The 20,010-nt window shown below is 49.9% G+C and overlaps 7 protein-coding genes across 7 annotated transcripts; 3 read left to right on the top strand and 4 right to left on the bottom strand.

The window, feature by feature from the left end:
• Positions 1–283: 283 nt before the first annotated feature.
• Positions 284–2,155, top strand: F5J12DRAFT_691525 (glycosyl transferase family 90-domain-containing protein; the record flags this gene model as incomplete). Its single annotated transcript, XM_051740391.1, has 6 exons — positions 284–480; positions 534–910; positions 980–1,656; positions 1,716–1,801; positions 1,853–2,056; positions 2,104–2,155. Coding segments are annotated over 6 exons (1,593 nt in total), but the record flags the coding sequence as incomplete, so codon positions are not given.
• A 121-nt stretch (positions 2,156–2,276) lies between these two features.
• F5J12DRAFT_712906 (FAD/NAD(P)-binding domain-containing protein) lies at positions 2,277–3,848 on the bottom strand (the record flags this gene model as incomplete). The annotated part of the gene is made up of 3 exons (XM_051740796.1): positions 2,277–3,104; positions 3,158–3,643; positions 3,705–3,848. 3 exons carry the CDS (start codon positions 3,846–3,848, stop codon positions 2,277–2,279), a joined length of 1,458 nt encoding a protein of 485 aa, XP_051604591.1.
• A 441-nt stretch (positions 3,849–4,289) lies between these two features.
• F5J12DRAFT_177222 (Pkinase-domain-containing protein) lies at positions 4,290–6,691 on the bottom strand. The gene is made up of 9 exons (XM_051738240.1): positions 6,334–6,691; positions 5,944–6,249; positions 5,761–5,894; positions 5,650–5,709; positions 5,525–5,590; positions 5,350–5,472; positions 5,168–5,298; positions 5,041–5,117; positions 4,290–4,991 (listed from the first exon to the last, which is right to left on the bottom strand). Exons 1-9 carry the CDS (start codon positions 6,445–6,447, stop codon positions 4,317–4,319), a joined length of 1,686 nt encoding a protein of 561 aa, XP_051604590.1. The 5' UTR covers positions 6,448–6,691; the 3' UTR covers positions 4,290–4,316.
• A 658-nt stretch (positions 6,692–7,349) lies between these two features.
• Positions 7,350–7,862, top strand: F5J12DRAFT_177245 (uncharacterized protein). Its single transcript, XM_051738241.1, has 2 exons — positions 7,350–7,777; positions 7,840–7,862. Exon 1 carries the CDS (start codon positions 7,486–7,488, stop codon positions 7,714–7,716), a length of 231 nt encoding a protein of 76 aa, XP_051604589.1. The 5' UTR covers positions 7,350–7,485; the 3' UTR covers positions 7,717–7,777; positions 7,840–7,862.
• A 2,148-nt stretch (positions 7,863–10,010) lies between these two features.
• Positions 10,011–11,739, bottom strand: F5J12DRAFT_795231 (uncharacterized protein). Its single transcript, XM_051744057.1, has 2 exons — positions 11,483–11,739; positions 10,011–11,426 (listed from the first exon to the last, which is right to left on the bottom strand). Exons 1-2 carry the CDS (start codon positions 11,729–11,731, stop codon positions 10,377–10,379), a joined length of 1,299 nt encoding a protein of 432 aa, XP_051604588.1. The 5' UTR covers positions 11,732–11,739; the 3' UTR covers positions 10,011–10,376.
• A 2,543-nt stretch (positions 11,740–14,282) lies between these two features.
• F5J12DRAFT_712714 (uncharacterized protein) lies at positions 14,283–16,277 on the bottom strand (the record flags this gene model as incomplete). The annotated part of the gene is made up of 1 exon (XM_051740779.1): positions 14,283–16,277. The coding sequence occupies one exon, from the start codon at positions 16,275–16,277 to the stop codon at positions 14,283–14,285; it is 1,995 nt and encodes a 664-aa protein (XP_051604587.1).
• Positions 16,278–18,441: 2,164 nt separating this feature from the next.
• F5J12DRAFT_176733 (Gpr1 family protein) lies at positions 18,442–19,652 on the top strand. Its single transcript, XM_051738239.1, has 4 exons — positions 18,442–18,597; positions 18,660–18,832; positions 19,021–19,171; positions 19,227–19,652. The coding sequence occupies exons 1-4, from the start codon at positions 18,521–18,523 to the stop codon at positions 19,456–19,458; spliced, it is 633 nt and encodes a 210-aa protein (XP_051604586.1). The 5' UTR covers positions 18,442–18,520; the 3' UTR covers positions 19,459–19,652.
• The last annotated feature ends 358 nt before the right edge of the window (positions 19,653–20,010 follow it).

Below are 20,010 nucleotides of genomic sequence, written 5' to 3'. Positions count from 1 at the left end.
CTCTTCGTACTCAATCCCACCCATTTAACGAGGACCTGGAATGATACGACAGCGATTCCTCCAACTTGTCTTCCTTCCTATGACTTTTAGCCGGAGAACGAGGCGCCTTTTGCCCGTTCTCCTCCTGGGCATAGGTCTCATTACATTCCACAGGATCTTCCTGGTTTCTCATGCTGTAGTTAACGGATCGTTTGACGAGCCTCGTTGGACCCCCACTCGTATCGCAAAGGGTCAGCATGGCTTGGGTGGTCAAATAATATTTCATACAGAGGAATCCGCTTCCCTTCCTTCGCACTTCTTTCGCCCAGACGGACTGCTCCTTCTAAATCCTGATGGTAGGCACCCTGTCTACGACCTTACAGAGAGAGCGGAAGCTGCATGGAAGGCAAAACTTGGCCAGGCTAGCACGACCTACGAGCAGCTCGTCGCTGAATATGGCAGGCGGTATGGTAGGGCGCCTCCACCAGGATTCCGGAAATGGTAGGTCCTTTACTTACACATAGGTAGGGTACTCAAGGCTGTATGTTGCACAGGTGGAAGTACGTCCAGGAGCACGATGTCCAGTTGCCAGACGAATACGACCAGATCTATCACGACCTCCAGCCATTCTGGGGCATCAAACCAGCGGATCTGAGGAGGATCCTGGCGGAATGGGAACATCACCAAGATACTTATACACTTGGAAAAGAAGAAGGTGGATCCGTACTCATCGTTGCAGAAAAGCTGCCTGAAGACCATGCTAAACGCGAGAACCTCTTGGTTGGCGGAAATCAGATGCTCAAGTTGCTAGCGGGCATTGGTCACTTATTACCACCCTTCCGTGCCGTCTTCTCTCCGCATGACAGTGCGTCCGTATTCATCGACTACCAAACGAGGTCTATGACATTGAAAGCCGCCGCCGCCGGTAATGGTAAGAAGGATCCCGTTTTGGGTGTCATATGTTTAGTTGTCCATGCATCTCAAGCTGTACATGTGTTAGCACCAGATACAAAGGAACTTCCGCGCCCTCGAATGCGAGGATGGGTCACCGCTTGTCCACCCGAGTCGCCTGCCCTTACTAAGCAGTTGTACACTCCAAAGGATGCCAAGTCCTTTATATACGACCACCGAGCTGCTATGGACCCCTGCAAACACCCTTCGTTGTTACGAGAACACGGCCAGTTCGTGGCTCACGACGTCGGACCGTACGGTCTTCAGACTCCCGTTCCACTCTTCTCTTATAGCTCTTCAGCAATACACTCAGACATACACACAACTCCGACGTTATCGTGGGTTGAGGATGTCCTTCCCCGTGAAGTCGATCCCGAGTTCAAGTTTAAGGTTGATAACCGGCTTCTTTGGAGGGGAGCGAACACAGGTATACGCCATGATTCCACGAAGGAGTGGAAGCTCTCGCAGAGGAACCGACTTGTAGCTTTGGTCAATGAGCAAAATGGCACAACAATTGTCCTTCCTGCGCACGTTTCACCGTTTGAGAAGGTTGGTACAGGGGACGAAGTAAACAAGGTGGACGTAAACCCCATACTGTTCGACGTCGCCTTCGCTGGTCGTCCATTGTCCTGTGGTGAGGACGAATGCCAGGAACTTTTGGAGATATATGATTGGCGAGGGTATCAGAACATTTCCGAGGCAGGGAAGTACAAGTATGTGTTGGATGTGAGTGATCATGATCCTCTCCATCCGCCTGATTTGCCAATGAAAGTGTTGTGTCGTAGGTGGATGGAAATGGGTGGTCAAGCCGGTTCAAGCGGTTGATGACATCGAACTCCTTAATTTTTAAAGCCACAGTATACCCTGAATGGTTGGTGAAGTTGACTGCCGTCTTCAAGGGGAGATCTAACCGATCGCGCAGGTTTACGGATCGCATCCAACCCTGGGTTCATTATATACCAGTCAAATATGATTACTCAGATGTACACGACCTGTTGACCTTCTTCCGGGGCGATCTTTTGGGAAGAGGTGCTCACGAGGAAATGGCTGGTAAAATTGCGGGGGTAGGACGGGAATGGAGCAAGACCTTCTGGAGGACCGAGGATATGGTTGCATATATGTTTAGGTAACGTATTCCGCGCTTTCGGTGACCCTTACTTAACCTCTTCGCAGATTACTCTTGGAATATGCTCGTGTAATGAGGGAAGATAGAGATGTAATATCCGACTGATAGATGTTGTACTGCTGTGCTTTTTATGCAGTAGCCCTAGATAGTTAGCCGCCTATGACGCGAACATGGGTAGTTGATGGAATTATTGCTTTTACACGGTGAAAAGGCCCCGGAATTACTCTGCCACCTCTGGCTTCCTTCTTTCGGCAAGGGTATACAAGCTATCTAGCTTAGCGGCATACATCGCAAAGCGTCGGTTATCCTGCTCATCGTCCCATTTTACCAAAATGTCTTCCAGAAGAGGATTTGCCTGCACGACTTCTGCTCTTGCAACCTTTGCATACGGTAACTCGTACTGACCAAGGAAATGGAATGAGACAAGGTCAGATGGGTTGTCCGTCTGGGACTGCAGAGTTTCCAACGCGTTTAGTCTGTCTTGCTCGTCCTGGAGCCTTCGTTGGATGGTATCCGGTATCTCGATATGTCCTGACCAGACGAGAGCGAGCCATGTACTAGTGAGATCTGAAAATGTGAAGGGTATGAATGATATCAGGGCTCCAATGAAGGCTAGAGTGGGATTGTGCGAGTATAGTATTTGACGAAAAAGTGAGGGGACCCACATAGGATGGGTTTCCTGACCAGTCAGAGGAACTAGCTGGCGTATGAATGCTTCATTCGGGGGGTTCTTGACCCCGAACACAGATATCGGCTTGGTTTCGAGCACGCGAAGGTAAGGTACGTGTGGATAATACCCAGTTCCGAATACAACGTAGTCAATCTTGGGAATGATCCCATCCTCAAGGTGGACAACGACCTTGTCCCCCGTCTCTGAAGGATGATATTCGTACCGCACAACTGGACCAACGTCTTTTATGCGCTCATCTGGCAATGAGGGAAAGATGGATACCCGCCGTGTGGAACGATACACTGGAAGCTGGGCTAGTGGTGCGAGCTGGGCCGCCATCTCGTTTGCCGAGTTGGCATTTCCAATAACCAAGATACGCTGTCCCAATCGTCAGTATGCAGAGCACCACCGTGTGGGAGAGTGATTTTCACTTTGCCCTCGTAATCTTTCGGACCTGCCCAAGAGATGGTGTGTCGAACCCTCCCAGCCTCCTTAATGGCATCAAATCCATCAACACGAGGAAAATATGGATTGTCAAACCACATGGTCGAGATAACGATCGCCTCCCGTCGTTCCTCTTTCTCTATGCCACCCTGCTTCCAGTCTTTGATAACAACTCTCCATCCAAACCCGTCTCTCTGGTCGATCTCCTCAACGCTTACAACCTCGTGGTTGAGCCGGATCTTCCCCTGATCTAGAAGTGGACGTGCAAAATCTCTCAGATATGCGTGCGTCTCCTGAAGAGTAGGGAACGGCTGGTCGGGCCTCGGAGAAGGTGGGAAAGGTTGTCCTGAGAACGCCAAGAATTCAGGGAGTACATTGCCTATCATCCCGGGATACGCAGGGGATGTCCAGCGGGGTGGCCGACGATCCGTGTGATGCCCGCCTGCATCATCATATGGGACTGTAGGATCATCCTCTGTACGATTCCTGGAGCATAGTGGCGATCAGTGATTTGCAATTGCCATCAGGAAATACTTGCCAGATCCCCCCTATATCATCCCGCCGCTCGACAAGTTGAACATCGTCGAACTCACCCCTTTCGAGACAATTTCGGAGTGTCACCAACCCGCAAGAGCCACCTCCAATAATCAGAATATTCTTGGGACGACTAACAGCCATACCCCAACAAGGAAATGGAAACGCGCACGAGCGCGGGATGTACGTCATGACCCCAAAGGGGCCAAGTAGAGTACAAAGCGGGAGCAAGGGTGGACGCGCCCCAATGGACGAGATATCAAATATACGACGTAGATAAAAGGTAGCTACCGCATGAGAGGAAGTCCCCATGGGACGAGAACGTCTGCTCGTCGACCCGCATCCTCGCCTGACTACACTGAGCTCTGAGTTTATCACCCTCGCTCGTTATCGTACTCGTACCTGCAGGTGGTTCCTACATCAGCCTCCGTGCACGCATCGTTGTTAACAGTCGCTAACAGGACCTACGAAGTGGAGCCACGGCGTTAGCCTGTTTCACTGGACAATTTCGGTTCCGACATCTACTACATATAGGGATAATCATACAGCTATAAGATAGCGCAAGACGGCACAGTAGAATTCAAGAAACGATGTGACTATGAAAGCTAAACTCTACAAGCCGAGCTTTTGGAAGAAGTCCCGTAATGACGAAGTACGGCCCCCTCCGCGCTGCCAAATACTCTTCTCCCATGTTCCATCCGCGACGTAAAAACTGCCAGGCATCTTCAACTCGTCGTGGCTACGCCTTTCTGTCTGAAGAGCTGAGGAAGGTGCGGAAATAGGGGTCACCTCGCTAGGCTGAACTGTAGACCGCTCGGGATGGAGCTCGGTAATTTGATCATTACAATTCGGCACAGTTTCCTTTACACTGGGCTCGTCGGGCCCACTGGAAGAATCCAAGGTCGTGGAATCTTCTGCCTTACGCTGGCCACCCACCAGGTCTTCGTCCGGACAAGTGATCTTAATGTTGTCGTTGGAACCAGGATCTTCGCTGCCAATAGACAGCTTTTGCAGAGCTTGGGAGACTTCACGTGCGTCTTCTGCATTGCTAGCTCCAGCCTTGTTATTATCCCGAGGATCTTCACCTCTGGTATGATCCTCACCCCACCCGCCACTGCCTGCGCTTGATACACTAGACCCCCTCGTGCGTGAATTCGCAACTTTACCAAGGCGGGCCAGCACTCGCGCTGACGTGATAGCTGAACGCCACCGCTTGCGGGGGTTGAAGTTCTCACGTAGTCCTGCACCAAGGTCGTGGTCCGTGGACGGCTCGTAAGCCGTTAGCCACTGTAAGTCAGTTAGATCTCCATAGTGTACCAAAAGAGCTGAAACAAACGTGGTGATTGAGGGCCTCTTCGGCAGTTGGTCGCTTCGAGGGGTCCGGGTTAAGCAGGAGCCTAATGAAAGATTTCGCTGCTTTTTGTGTCAGACAATGGTGTTCAGAAAGTAGGTGATCCACTCGCCTTCGCTGGATACCTTGCTCCAATAAGCTTCGTGAAACTCAAACTTCGCGTCTGTGGTCTCCCTAATAATTTCTTTGGGGTCGTCTGACCTGAAGGGAGTATAGCCACAAAGTAATACATATGTGATAATTCTGCTCAAAATTTGAGTGATGTCGCTCAAGGCATCAAAAGGCAATGCTCACCCAGTCGACCAAATATCCACAGCCTTCCCATGCCCCAAATGGTTTAATACTTCTGGTGCTACATAGCCAAGACTTCCAGCCAAAGACTGTAGTTGCTCGGTGGAGGAATGCAAATGTTTTGCACTATGGGAAAGCACTGGATGAGCCACTTCGGAGACAGAACCACGAGTCATACATTCCAAAGTCAACAATTACAACATCACTGTTAGGGTCCTTAGTTCGATACAGAATGTTCTCCGGTCTAGACATAAGAGGGATCAGACGAATCGACAAACACACTACGTGCGGAGAGGTACGCACTTCAAGTCACGATGTACTATATCATGGTCGTGTAGATACTTCACGCCGGACAAAATTGAACTAGAACACACGTGAGACGAGCTACATGAAGGGCTCTATCAAGTCGCGTACCGTACAACAACGACGGCGTCGCTTTCGGTAAATTTGCCTCGTTGGATGATCCTCTCAAATAGCTCGCCGCCGACCGCGAGCTCAAATGAGAGATAGTATTTGCTTCTTGACTCAAACCACTCGTAAAATTTGACCTTCACAAGGGAAAGATGAGACTTTATTTAGAAAGAGGAGTAGTCTCACAATATTGGGGTGGTCGAGGCCTTTCAACATTTCCATCTCCCCCCAGACAGCCTCTTCGTTTCCCTTTACCTTCTTCTTCGGAATGACTTTCAGAGCCACCTCCTTGGTAGTTACAGCGTTCTTCTCTGAATATGCAGAAGAGGACGACCCAGGAGATCCTGGCGTGCGTTGCCCATGGTGGAGTAAGTGAGGATGCAAGATGGGTATCGAGCTTGAACCACGAGGATGGCCGAAGGTACTAGGCGATGCGGCCGCTCCCGACTTCGCGACCTCTATCAAATCTGGTGGAACTGTCCAGGTTGCTCTCTGACCGCAGAAAACCGTCAGGTACCATTCAAATAAAAATATATAAAAAAGGGGGTAGTGGTTAGCAGAAGACGAGATACCTACCACCACCTTTCCAAAAGTTCCCGTACCCAAAACTTCGTGGACTTCATAGAGTTGCTTCTTGCAGAAACTTGGCGGCTGGGGCAGAAGCGCATCCTTCAACGAAAGGTGCCTCATCCTACGTTTTATTGACCGCTTGCAAGGTACGTGACGCCCTCTCCACACCTGGAGTCTTCTGAGATACTGCCGTTCGTAGGTTTCCAAGGTGGTACTGCAAGATAAGGGTAGCAACAAGACCGAGAAGTGTTGACCAGCGTGAACCGGCTATTTCGGTAGGTGGTGTGCTATACAGGCGCTCAAGCTCAACCACATATGAAAGTGAACCCTTGACATTCACAGCCCCGAGAGAAGTCTGGGAAAACATTTCCAAAAGCCTGAGTTGTCCTCTTCTTTCGACAGTCTTTGAATCCTTGTCACAGGTCCAGTATAATTGACTTGGTCTGACTTATCACCTTAAGTTTCTCGGACGATCTGATCGCTGGGGTGCCGTTCCGTTTACTAGGTTGAGCTCTCCGATGCTATGCGCTATATTCGGCTTACTCGTGGTCGGACGGAGCCGCCCAAGTGTCGGTGGTGCAGTACTCAGTATCGATGCCACGCTGCAGTGCCCCGCGGAGGGCATAATAACATGAAACACTGACAAGAGTTGCACCTTTTCCTTGGTTTCCCGATGCTAGAAGCTCGGTCGGTTATCTTCCACATCGCGTCATAGCTGCTCTTGTGTATGTAATATTCTAGAGTCGCGCATAAGGCGCTAACAGTATTAACCCACCTCAAGTAGATCCACGGATTCCCCCTGGTGTCTCATCCGGGCCTCATTGGCGTGACGTGCTGCAATTCTTCGGAGTGCGGTTGCCGGAAACCCCAGCCAGGGCTATTTATTTGTAAGAACGACGCCTGGTCATCCAGCCTGTTACGATGTGTTTTTAGCTTCGTAGCTACTACACAAACTTTGCACAAACTAGTCCGTTGTACCGGAGTAAATACATCATTCGCCCCGAGGAATTCAGTTACACTGCCACCTAAGCTCTTATTACGTAAGGATGAAAAGTCTGGAGAATGCCGAACTGGCGGCCTCACCACTTCAATTTCTAGGCCCCAACCTGCAACGCAACCCACTCTCGCCAGCGAAGACAATTGAATAACATCGCTAATATGGCACGCAGAGCACCACCGCAAAATTCAGTCCCAGGCTTGTTTGGTGCTTCCCCTCCCAGGCGTACCATCCATGACCCCAACGAGTCTGCGCTCTCCCGCTTCATACGGGAAGAAATTTTTGCTCCGGAAAAGGTTTCGGGAAACATTAGCATCATTACAGGAGTTGCTGTTTTTGCTGCCGGAGTGTTCTCTGCCAGAACCTGGGGCGATATTTTGGTGCCTGCGTAGGCCACCGAGTAGAGGCGGACCAGTCATAGTACTGCGTACAGTCAAGAGTCGTAGTTTTGGTGTAAGTTTCCCCTTTAATCTATACATGGATGTGAAATTCACAGTCTATCTCGTATTTCTCAGTTTCGCGATCTGCATTCTTGATGTCCGTTATTTTGTATCCTGAAAAAGAAACAATTTATTATCCCGGCGCAGTCATGTCTTCATCCTCAAATGTAGAGAGGAATAAATGATTTCTACCTTAGCTTGTCTTGTTGAACTACTCAGCAGTCTTGACAGAGAACTTGGAGTCAATGTCCCCAGTTGTTCCGTATTGGGTCATTTACTACCACGCAAACTACTTGCAATCCTCCCAAACTCCAAAAGACATACATCTAGAGATTGGGAAAATGTAAAAGAAGAAATTAAATCCTATTGGTTCCATGCAGTTCATAGCCACCGACCAGGAACGGAAAGGAAAGGAAACCCCGGAGACGTTTGCAATTCAATTGAATCATCAGTTGCAGTAAGTGCCCAAGCGTCTAATGATCACGTCCTGACGAGACAGCCGCCGCATTTGTTCTGTCTACCAATTCAAACATTTCAAGGGTTGAGAGATTACACGTCCTGAAATTTCAGCAAGCCTCTGGCATCCTTTACGTGGATGTGGCGATTGTACTGCGTTCAGTAAGTATTTCCCTGCAGGTTCTGGGTTTTAAACCCAGAAACGGGTACCGCTACAATTTTCAGCTTGGTCTATTTTCATAAAATGCTTTTTTATTTCTTTTCTTTTCTTTTTTCTGAGCTGGCTGTGTATTTCCTTCCTCGGTAGCTAGGAATATCCGCCGGCAGTCTGAGTTCCGCCCTTTGCTCAGCCCCATGAAATAATCTCTTCGTCCAAAGCTCTAGGTCGGGCGTGCGGTCTGGTCTGCCAGTACCTCCCTCTCAGCTGAGGCGTCATGGAGGCAAAGTTCGAGCTCATCAAAAAGCCTGGACATGCATGTACCAAAACTTCGCCAGTTTACATCGGTCACAGGTGCCCTGCGTTACTACCTGGATCGGTCTTCCCCCACGTGTGATGGGTATGGGCCGCAGTCCTTCCTGAACTCTCTTTTCCCTTGCTCGTCCAGGGTTGTTAGCGGTCTTTACTCCTTCGTTTCCCAGTGGATGGCCCCCCTGTGGTGGAGAAAATGGCGACCGGCACGACTTCCACCGGTCGGTTACCGGCCTCGGTTTTCATGCCCTCGTGAAGCGAAGAAAATGGTTCACTACTGTTTTGGGGTCGAAATTAGCGTGGACTCCATTACAAGAATACCAGTATGCCTCTCGCAGTCCTCCAGTCTTGAATGAGCCTTGTAATACATGCTTTCAGACCTCCCTCTCACCCCAAGCACCAATACATGTACCGAAGTGGCCCACGTGTGCCTTCACGCGCTTCGTGCCCAGACCCAATTCAATTCACGGCGATCATGCTGATGCACCCGGCCCAACAATCTTCCCAGGCCGCCGAACTGTGACGAATTACCACCGCGCTTACCGGGGCATGGTTTGCGCTCGGTATGTGGCAATGAGGATGCGGTGACGAGTTAGTGTAGATTCGGCGGGAACAAACGAGTCGGGGAAATGAAGGACAAGGCTGGGTATGTTGTACACTCCTAGATTATGGGTCCAGAGAATTTTAAACCCGTATAGTGTTGCCAGCTGCCATGGAGGATGTGATGTTCGCAGACATCAGCGAGAAACCCTGACCAAGGTTCGCTGCTGAGCTCTAAATATCATAAGCCGTGCTACTGGCAGGCCTCGCGGACGGGATTGGGTCTACGGCAGATAGATAACCCTATGTCAGTTTGGAAGATGTGGCGGTTTGAAAAATTATGACATGAAGGGGAATGGAACACGGCTAACCGAAGGGCTCCCGCAACGTGTCTCACTTGCCCGTGGTCTCCGCAGAGTAGCACTTTTCAAGTGTGCTCCACACAAAACTTCGAAAAATTTACGGTAAAATGACCTCCGTGTCCTGCGATAGGATTAATAAATTTTTGTACGCTGCTAGACTGCTGCTACGCATATTCAAGCTGAAAGATAACAGACTGAACTAAAATTTACCCTCGCATTGAACGATAAAACGACCTACAGCAGGACAAAGTATTAGTAACAATTTTTTGTATGGAAGAGTGACTCAATGGTAACGGCATCGCTATTAACCGGTCGATCCCACATCTGCACAACTTCCCGAGGGAATGAGCAGTGTACGGGTGCCTCCGTTTGGAAGTGACTTGTCGTAAGACTTCTTTCGTGCTTGGTAAAACACTTATTGGCCAATGAGAGGGCTTGCTCAAGTGCGAAAGAGTTGTCAACAGCCGCGTCGCGTAGCTGTTTCCCAGATGCCAAACAAAAATGACAGCCTTCAGATCTTCAGAACTCACAGCGTACCAGGAACACATTACACAATTACCACAGAACAGATCATTAGCAGTGATAAGGCATAGCCCATGCATAATCCATATACCAGTCGAACATACTTGACAATAGTATACATTGCAGGATGCAATAGTGAGGGGAAAGTGCTAACAGCGATAGCATGCGAAAAGCTTGGCATTCTCACAAAGAATGTGGTCGGTGGAAATGAAAGGCGTGTAGAGTCCATGAAGATTTTTTAGCCGTCTGCAGTCTCCCTTTGGTCAATATCTGTGTTGCTGTTGCGGGGTATCCAACCCTGAGCCAGAGGCAGAAGATGGATGTACACGAGACTGACTAGTCAAAGGTTGTGAGGAGGACACGACGTTCCTGACGGACTGATAGGGACCGCTGGCTGAGGAGGGGACTGAAACATAGTTTGACTGTGGAGCAGGTTGGGAAGGATAACCCATGGAGTCGTAGCTGTCGCCTGGTCTACCTTGCAGGGAAATGCCTTGCATTGCGGGGGCAGCGGGGTACTGTTGACCAGCAACCATGGGTTGTGAAGGTACAAGAGAGGAATAATTGCCCTGCGAACTGCGTTGTACCGGGAGGAGTGCGGAGGTGAGTGTTGGCAAGTTATAGGATGGATGGACTCTGGGTGGTCCACTGGACTCGGATTGTCCTGCACCTACCCACTGGTGAGAGGGCACTTGTTGCTCGTATCCATGGCGGCCGTCCTCTCCGGAGTGCACGGGTCCCCGACCACTCGGCCAGTTTTGAACATGGATGCGCGCCGATTCCCCTCTAGAGGATGATGGCCAACCCTCACCCTCGCCACTTGGTCCAGAAAAGTACGGTGGGTGTATTTGAGGTGGTGGGTAGGGCTGGTAGAGAGGTGTCGATTCCAGCGCGCCAGCAGGAGCCTGCATAGGAAATCGCAAGGCAACATCGGAAGATCGCCCGTGGTGAGAGGGGTGATAGGGTATGTCACTTGGTGGCCGATAAACTAGTGCATCGCCAGGAGGATGGGTGGATTCCCTGGTACGAGGTGCCACGTAACGATCACTAGGTGCCTCAGCTGTAACGGTCGAGTAACAGTTGTCTTGAACGCCGTATGGGGGTTCATCCGTGTCAACGGACGAAGGATCTTGGCCATCTGGGATGCAATCGTCGGCGGTAGAATGCAACTCCGACGAAGGTCCGATAGCCGCATCCGTCTTCCTACGTCTCCTACTATTGTTGGGTCTGCGTCTGTAAACATAGTCCGGGTACTTCTGGTTAAAGTTGTCCTTCAATTGTTTGGCTTGGTCCAAGTAAAATTGCTTTTCTGACTGAGGGTACATGTGAGTTCAGTTTTATACCCAAGATGGCAACGTTAGAATCTAACCGGGTCCATCGAGTTCCACTCTCGACTAAGTATCTTACTTATGTCACCAGTGCGCATAGACTGATTCTCTGCTGATATTTGAGGTCGCCTTCTGCGTGCAAAGATCATGAAAGCATTCATGGGACGTTTGGGGGTCCCATCGGGGTTTAAGGATTGTGAGATCAAGGAAGCGTCAAGGTCATCTGCGGAACTACGAGTGGTAGGAGGCATGGTAAAAGATAAAGGAATTCGTACCGTCCATGTCCGCATCCATTTTGTGAACATCCGAATAAACCAAATTTCCGATGTCATCAATATCAGAACCGCAAGGGGATCCCAGGTCATAGGAATATGTTCTAGCATTGGATGGACCGGAATGTTCCGCCACGGCGCCGTGTCTCGTGAGGTCGGGATTGGGGCGTTGCATGTCAAAAGAGCGGACCAAGTAGGCAAACTTTCCCAGACAAAGGATAACCAACTATAGGCGAGGAATCACGTAGCTGTGAGACCAACTAGTAGCTTAGTCCACTGAGAAGGAGAAAGGATCAGCGGAGGAGCACCAGGCAGACACGGACCTCGATAGGAAAGTGTTGGTGTCGAGCCAAATAGCCCCCGGCTGCGGACTAAATGATTGGGGCGTTCGTTGACGTATTCTGAAGAAACAATGGATTTAAGCACGGCGATGCTGGCGAAGTAGACATGACCAATTCTTGTCGGAATAAAACCGTGATCGTACACGCAGCAGTTTGAACCTTGACCACCGGTAACCTCCCCACTTCGGAATCGCGGAGTCTGGTGGACACCGTTTGCTCGCTTCTCAAGGGTCTATACTGCTGTAACAGAGGGCCAGCTCCGCAGGGAAAAAAATATAATGCAAAGTTTAGCGTCTTCTCAAAGCCGAAGATGGTACTGCTCGTGGTGTAGTTTTCACAGGAAGGCTCGACGGTTATTTTTCTTTGCGGTTTTACGCACCGGTCGGGAACATTGGCATTCCACTTGAGGCTAGATCCTAAAAAGACCTTTTTCCAAAAAGCGCCTGAGAACCCCATTTTTTGAAGTAAGCTCACGTATTAGCATATCAGCGAGATCGCCAAAAATTTATCTCACAGGTCAATCCGGTGGGCTCGTGTGTTCTGGCAGGCTGTATGTGACACAGCTCACTTGAGTTCGTGAGGCTTGGTCAGCGCAGGGCTAGAGTGCTGATCAACGTTGGTGTGACAACAACATGCTCCTGCAGGGTTTCAACGGGCACCAACGGCGGAGATCGCTGAGAATGTAAAAAGGATTCAGTTCCGTTTCGATGAGCTATGTAACTTCGACAACTGCGATTACTCTCACCACTTTAACTATCGGTCGCCGCCGGACTTTGCACCTTGCCGGTCTCCCGACAACTACTAAAGCTGATTTACAATATACAATAAGGTATGTATAAGGTATGTATAGTGGTGATCAATGCGCGTACTATTAGGTTTCTCAGACTCGCCAGGCCCAGATAGGCAATTACCTCATGCGTGCAAGACACTTCGGAGTCACACAAACTATGTACCTCGCCTCCTTCGTTCAAGCACCTGTGAGGTGCTTCCGTGTTTCATGGGACAAACGATTCCATTCGTCCACATATCGCGTCAGGGAGCACCCTAGAACCCTGTACGCAGCTTGGCTCACAGTGATATTATGTATACCCGTCATCTGATATTCCGTCAGCGCTTATCATGGTCCCCGCGTCGACGACGCAAGGACCGCTTCTGTCTGAAAACGTTCTGGTTGATTAAACATTGATCCCAGCCTTCGTCGAACCATCTTTGAAATATCATCCGATATCCTCGACCATGCTCGAGGGAGATCTGCGGTACCGCTGCAAAAATTTGAAATACTACCACTCTAATGCTCTTTGTGTCCATCCCTCAAAAGTGAGATGTCCAGGATCGTCTCGCAGAGGTCAACATGAAACGAGCACGTGAAGTCCTTCCGGTCCGCAGCCTGTGAACAGAAGATGCGTCCAATCTTCGTAAATTTCATCAACGGCCATCATAGAGCCCACAAACAACAAACGAATCGTTGCAACTTCACATGCACAATATCCTCGGCGTAAAGAGGTTAGAAGATACGACACAGGATACAGCGGACTCACGACGAATGACTGGCTTCTAAGTTCTCACAGCGACATACTATCACTTGTTATCTACTACTGTTTCTCAGACGATCACAAGAGCTTCCCCGAGACAAGATACTACGTACATCGTGCTACGGACCGCGTAGCCTAATGGAAGAGCCATTATACGGACAGTCGAGTTGGTACTTCTGCCCGAGGAGCAAATCGAAGCCGAGGTCAGAATATGGGATGGAGTTGTTCTCGCCCACCAGTTGTGGCATGTCATAATGACAACATCCCCTCCAAGTGTGAACTAATACCAAAGCTTGTATAGGCTCGATAAAACTTCTGATTAGTACAAGCTAGTACATGTTTTACAGATTCCACAGTAAAGTGTGGTATGGAGATTTATTCCTAGCAAAGAATAAGCTTTCCCCCACCCAAACTCAGAAGTAAAACGTGCCCAGCCTTCAGGTACCGGTGTTACAAACAAGGTATATTGATATCCAGATGAATGTAGCATGCACACTGGACGTCTATATAATGCATGCCAAATGAGAATTTACGAGTAGTCCGGTAGGAATGCTGAGGTGGGTCGCGGCGGAGTTTGTCAGGCCCAGAAAACATGGAGTACTGGCGTGGTTTCAACGAGGTCAGCTTCTAGAGTTAGCAAAGTGCCACTCACGAATCCTGAATGGCACGTGTACGGGAAGGGCGTGGTATGTCACGTCACCGCAATGTAACCACTGCCCCGAGTCTTTCTAGGGATAACACCTGGTCTTCACTGATTGGTGGGCAATCTTCCAAGTGGATGCACGTAATGCCTGTGGGATGCAAGGCCTCTTCGATTGGGATAAGAGTGGATATGGCGCCTGAAACAGTATGTGACCCAGGATCGACAACGTGTATCGTGCTGTCCTTAGCATTGCGAGGCTTCTTCAAGGGGCGTATCTTTCGACCCAAGACAGCCGAGGCCACATCCACCCCGACCACGCCTACATCAGCTTCACCTGACCTGGCATGTACCACCGAGAACAAAGATTCGAAATGGAAGTCGTTGCAACTCCAAAGAACCAGTTCTTCTAATCGCGGGCAAATGCGTACTCCACACGTTCTCGGTGCACAGCTGCCTCGCCCACCTGGAACAGAGCCATATGACTCCCCAAGCGCTTTCAACACCTCATCTACCCCAGTGCATCCTCCGAGCGTAAGGGAAATTATGCAGGGCATGTACGCCAGAGTGGCTTTGCCATGGCCAGGTGGGATATCGAAGTGAGAGAGTGTAAGGTGGGTGAGGTGAGGAAGGCGTGGATCTCTAAAGATAGACTCCAGACGAGACAATACGGGTAGACCGGATTCCTTGCGTAAATGTTGTCCCACGAACGCGATGTCAAGCTTCTCAAGAGAGGGAAACAGAAGCTGCCTGAGCGATGAACCAAGCGTATCTTCGCTGTGGCAGCTGATGTTAAGTTCCTTCAGCACGTTTAGTGTCACGGTATTTGAGAGCGGCCCCGCATGTGTGAAAGAATCCTGGTTGTGAATATGATTTCCGCGGAAGTGAGAGACTTCATAACGCTTCGTGGGAGGCTGTGCGATCAGAAGATCGAAGTGTTCCAGGCGAGGTAACACCAGAAAGGACAAGAAGGGATAAATATCTCTGGGATATGCAAACTTCCAATGAAGGCGCCTCAATGTGAGAATTTCAACCGCATTGACGGGTATACTACCCTCCGGGAGACGAGCGACCTGAAGATCTGTCTGAGTAATGTCCCAATAAAAGCTCACTCCCGTTATGATCAGCTCATGGAGCCGGGGAGTCTGGTGTAGCAACTGGACCATCTCTGACATCGTTTGTATGAAAAGTCCCTGCCTAGCGGTGGCAGTTCGCCGTGGTGGATATGAGAGCTCGAGGACCTGCACAGTCCGCAACAAGTAGGATGGTAGTCTTGCAGGTGGTACTTGTTCTAACCGTAGATCAGCGAGGACGCTGTCTGTCCATGTCTCATTCTCACTAGGCATTTCGTTCGTGGGTAGGTGGGGTAGTCGAATAGCACTGGGGTCTTGGGAACAGAGCGCAAGATCAAGATAACGGAGTTTAGGAAAACTTCTCTTGTGCATAGTGGAGAACACCGGTAGCATGGACGCCGCGAAGTGGCACTTAAATGTGATAGATCGCACTCGAGAGAAATGGGGCCCTAAGACCTGAATGAGTCCCTCCGAAGTATTACGTTCGGTAACAGCCATTTCCGCAGCATTTTGCATCACACCGTCCAACGGTGAGACGAAGGTGAAGGTGATTTCTGTGCTTCCTGAGCGATCTATAAAGGCCTGTAGCGGCGGTAGTTTGAAAGCAACGCATCTATAGGAGATGAACGACCAGAGTTGCGACGAAGTGAGCGAGAGTTGGCGCCACTTGTGGCATATGTGGGAGATGACCAATGGAGCTGGATTGTACGGAAGGCGAGCGGTCGTCTCCTCTGCAACAAAGACGAGAAAGATCTGGATCAAGAGTTCCGATGGGAGCCAGTTGATAGGGATTTTCTGGCTTTGAAGCTGCGCAACCCTCGAGTTCAGCACGGCCTTCTCTACCTGGACCGAATCCCGTAGTCGGGTCATGTCAGTGAGTATGCGAGTGAAATCATCCTCCCGACGTTGCAAGACAGCGAGCTGTGCAACAATGATCTCTATCTCCCTGTCGATAGTGTGTGAGTCGGGTCTTGCCATCCAGACCCCAGAGAGGATTGGTTCAAGGAAACTTGAGCAAGAAACCGAGGGTTATACGGCAACCCTCCCCAGGTATAAACAAAGGTCACATGTGAACACGAGGCAGCCCACTCGGTGTCTACCCCTATGTCCTCCAAATATCCCTCACCGAGTCCCAGCATCACGGTCAGTACCCAGGATGATCCAATTCTCCCGCCCGTCAATTGTTTTGTTCGATCTACTCCTTATCCCCACCTTTGTATGATAAAGACGCGGAAGAAATGTCAACTGTTCGACATCCAGAGACGCCCTCGGCTAAAGGAGACATGTAATCATAGGCGGACCAGCCTTGCTCCTTCCACATATCGGAAGTCCATGTTTCGAGTATATTACCCTCAGGTCTCGCCAGCCGCAGGTAGTAATCCCGACAGTCAAAACGGAGATATTCCTCTTTCGGCATCCCAACGCTTCCCCAGGATAACGATATCCGGAGAGCTTAATTCGTTTCTCGCGCATGGCTTTGTGTGACCCTCTTTGAGGTGTATGGTTCATGCAACGCACTGGTCCGTGATACTAGGTGTTCTCTGACATTTACTGTCCTGTTAGCTGATTGAAGTCTTGATTTCCTACAGTGGTTTGATCCCTTTTCCAAAGGGTTGTCAATCGGCAAGGCCAGCCCTCGTGGCATCTCAAAGTTGAAATTGATTTACCTCAGAGACAGGCAGCATTATATACCGTAAGTATCTGCAGATGATGATACGCCAAAATTGAACGAAGACGAGAAACTGCACTGTAATTTCATCATGAACGACATTGGGTCGACCATTACTCCGCCGTCCAACGACATCCGCCAGCTAAAGTAGGTAAGTGACTCGAAGGACTTACTCTGTAAGGTAACTCTAACACAGCTAACCGTGTCTGCGATCCTGACAATACACTGCTTTCCAGAGCGCGAACCGCGTGGTTTTCTTCATCTTATCTCTTACCTTTCAGAACCCGCCCATGGGTGTCACGCACTCCGATGTCAGCTAATTTGCTCTCGAGTCCTCACACATTCCATCGTTGTCTCTTGCCGACCGTTCTTTTCATGGATGGCATTATCCGGAGACCATTTCCTGCTTGCCGTGCCATCTTTTCGCCTCAAGTCGGTCGGTGTTATGTTCATTGAAGTGATCTTTAGCTGGTTACAGAGACCGCTGTTCGTTCCGTGGGCCGTTGATCATCGAAGGCATTTTCGCAAACCGGCGTTGCAGAGTTGGCTCAAGGCTTCCCAAAACGCATCCGTCTGCTACATACCTACGCCGGATTAGCAGAAGTGCCTTATCCATCATGAAGTGAACCAAAGGTGGACATGCATTTGTCTGGCGCAAGGCACTAGGCACCACTGCTGCGTCCCCAAACTCCAAGTGTCTCGCATTGGCTAATAACTTGAAAAGCTGATTGGAGAATATGCACCCTCCGGCTGTAATCTACACACTCATTCTCCAGCATCTTGACGGGCTTCGGAGTGTCAAGTCCTTTGTCTGAAATTGCAATCGATCAGACCGAGAAGTGGAGATAGGAAATTCTGATATTAAAGTAACTGCACCACGGCTATTTATTAAGACACGTTCCAATCAACCGTCGTCAAGTATCATCTGTGTAGAGTGAACTTACGGAAGTAGAGGCGATTCTTGCAGGAACGAGTAAACATGGTTCATGGTCGTATGTATATTTCTTTTCAATGCCGGAATGTGTGCTCGTCCCTGTTTACTCAGGCTGTCCGCTGTTGTGGTCTGACAGGTGCTTCAAGTTGTTGGGCGCGAGTTGATTAGAACGTCAGCGCCCATTTACGCGACATAACGTTAACTCACTCCACTAGATCTAGGAAACGTAGCGAAATTACGTGTGGTTCTCGTTGGTGGACCTCTACCGAGTAGCTTCCGAATCAGTATGCCGAGCCTTGCCTGCCTGCAGTTGACGACGCTGAACTTGGGGTGGAGGTCCGTTGATATGACAGAGGAGGGGGGGGGGGGGGATAGTTCTCTAGAGCCAATATTATTCCGACCGCGTAAGTCGTTCCAGAGGCTGCATGGAATAAAACCAAGAAGGTTGCGGGGGGAGTGACCAGTGGAGTAATATGTGAGTAATGCTTCCGTTTTGGGTCGAGAAGCCTGTGCGAGCAATTTGGTAACATCAGTTCTGCGCAGGATAAAAGGCCCTTGAGTGCGATCTGCAACCGCCCATCGTTTTCTTCTCATTCAACCACCGCCAGCTTGACCACCATGTCTGACACCGAGAATTTGAAACTCTACGAGAGACCTAGCTCCCGTCCAACCAAAATTGCCAATCCTGGTTCCCTGTGAGTTGCTGACATTATTCCGCCATTGCTGTCGTGCCAGATTCGCTAATCCTATCGTTCAGTGGTCTGTTCTCCTTCGCATCGACAACGTTCATTCTCTCTCTTTACAATGTGAACGCTCGCCACATTACTACCCCGAACGTCGTTCTCGGTATGGCTGTCTTCTGTGGAGGTCTCGCTCAGCTCCTTGCTGGCATGTGGGAGTTCCCCCGTGGCAACGTGTTTGGAGCGACTGGTGAGTTGCCTTGTTTCTTTGCTGCACATGGATGCTCCACGCTCCATGTTGGCCGCCCGTGCGCGCGGTGGGGTGATAGGATAATACCATCTGCCACATTGCTCCCGCCTGTCACACATCACTTGGTGATCCTTGCCTTCTATTTTTGTCAAGCTGCCTAGTACCTATCTCACACAGTTCGGTAATAGCATTCACCTCCTATGGCGCTTTCTGGATGTCGTTTGCCGTTATCCTCATTCCAGGATTCGGTGTCGGTGCTGCCTATTCCTCTACTGAGGAGTTTGAGCAGGCCGTCGGGATCTACTTGATCACATGGTTTGTCTTGACAGTCATGCTTCTGTAAGTTTTCTATGCTCTGTTGTACCGCTCGCAGTCTGAAATAGGAATCTGGCAGGATCGGTGCGCTCCGTCGTAACCTTAGTTTCATTGCACTGCTGTTCTTCTTGGCCATCACTTTCTTGCTTCTTGCTATCGGTGCCTGGACTGGCAAAACTGCTATCAACAAAGCAGGTGGCGGATTTGGTATCTTGACTGCTTGGATCGCGTACTACTGCGGCCTCAGCGAACTTCTTGTTAAGGGTGAGAGTTGGTTCACCCTGCCGCTCGGTACTATCAAGCAGGAGTGAGTTGATTGAGATGGGAGCGTTTCCTGTATGCGGCGTGGTGATGGCTCGATTTCCTCGGTGGTTATTACGTTTTATGACTAGCCCGCAACAACACACTCGTTTTGATATATAGTTTCTTGAAATTCCCGTACATTTATCCCACCTTCGTACTACCTGTAGTACCCCGTTCAATCCTCGTAACGTTCTAGCAGCCGTTGGTTGGAGGTCGTGACATCGAGCAGCATCGAGCGCATTACGTGGAGGTGCACATGTTGTAGTCAGATACCTGTTACCATAATGTTCAACCTGAGATCCATGGACTAGGGGCTTGTACAGTCACTCATGCAGGCCAGACAGCGCTTTGCTAGTGACCAAGCTCACACGTGGCACGATTCCTTGTGAATGCCATCACATGCTCATGGGCTGACTTTCTATGAAACTAACACATGTCATCGCCATAGGATGGAAGCAGACATGATCACTCCGGTCGGATCCTGCTGTGAAGGTGATATCTACTGATCCGAGATGTGGAGTGGTGAGCTCCAGACGGCCAGCTGTGGGTAGGCACATCAG

Source organism: Pisolithus orientalis, assembly GCF_024613125.1.
Source record: "Pisolithus orientalis strain OTSU chromosome Unknown F5J12scaffold_2, whole genome shotgun sequence".
NCBI classification, from domain to species: domain Eukaryota; kingdom Fungi; phylum Basidiomycota; class Agaricomycetes; order Boletales; family Pisolithaceae; genus Pisolithus; species Pisolithus orientalis.
This window is presented reverse-complemented; position numbering and strand designations above follow the sequence as displayed.

Coding starts and splice junctions, on each gene's coding strand:
- F5J12DRAFT_177222 (XM_051738240.1), bottom strand. CDS start 6,447: ATGAGGCACCTTTCGTTGAAGGATGCGCTTCTGCCCCAGCCGCCAAGT. Junction 5,710..5,760: donor GACGCCGTCGTTGTTGTACG/GTACGCGACTTG, acceptor CGTGTGTTCTAG/TTCAATTTTGTCCGGCGTGA. Junction 5,591..5,649: donor ATAGTACATCGTGACTTGAA/GTGCGTACCTCT, acceptor TCTTATGTCTAG/ACCGGAGAACATTCTGTATC.
- F5J12DRAFT_177245 (XM_051738241.1), top strand. CDS start 7,486: ATGGCACGCAGAGCACCACCGCAAAATTCAGTCCCAGGCTTGTTTGGT.
- F5J12DRAFT_795231 (XM_051744057.1), bottom strand. CDS start 11,731: ATGCGGACATGGACGGTACGAATTCCTTTATCTTTTACCATGCCTCCT. Junction 11,427..11,482: donor AGTGGAACTCGATGGACCCG/GTTAGATTCTAA, acceptor ATGTACCCTCAG/TCAGAAAAGCAATTTTACTT.
- F5J12DRAFT_176733 (XM_051738239.1), top strand. CDS start 18,521: ATGTCTGACACCGAGAATTTGAAACTCTACGAGAGACCTAGCTCCCGT. Junction 18,598..18,659: donor ATTGCCAATCCTGGTTCCCT/GTGAGTTGCTGA, acceptor CCTATCGTTCAG/TGGTCTGTTCTCCTTCGCAT. Junction 19,172..19,226: donor GTCTTGACAGTCATGCTTCT/GTAAGTTTTCTA, acceptor GGAATCTGGCAG/GATCGGTGCGCTCCGTCGTA.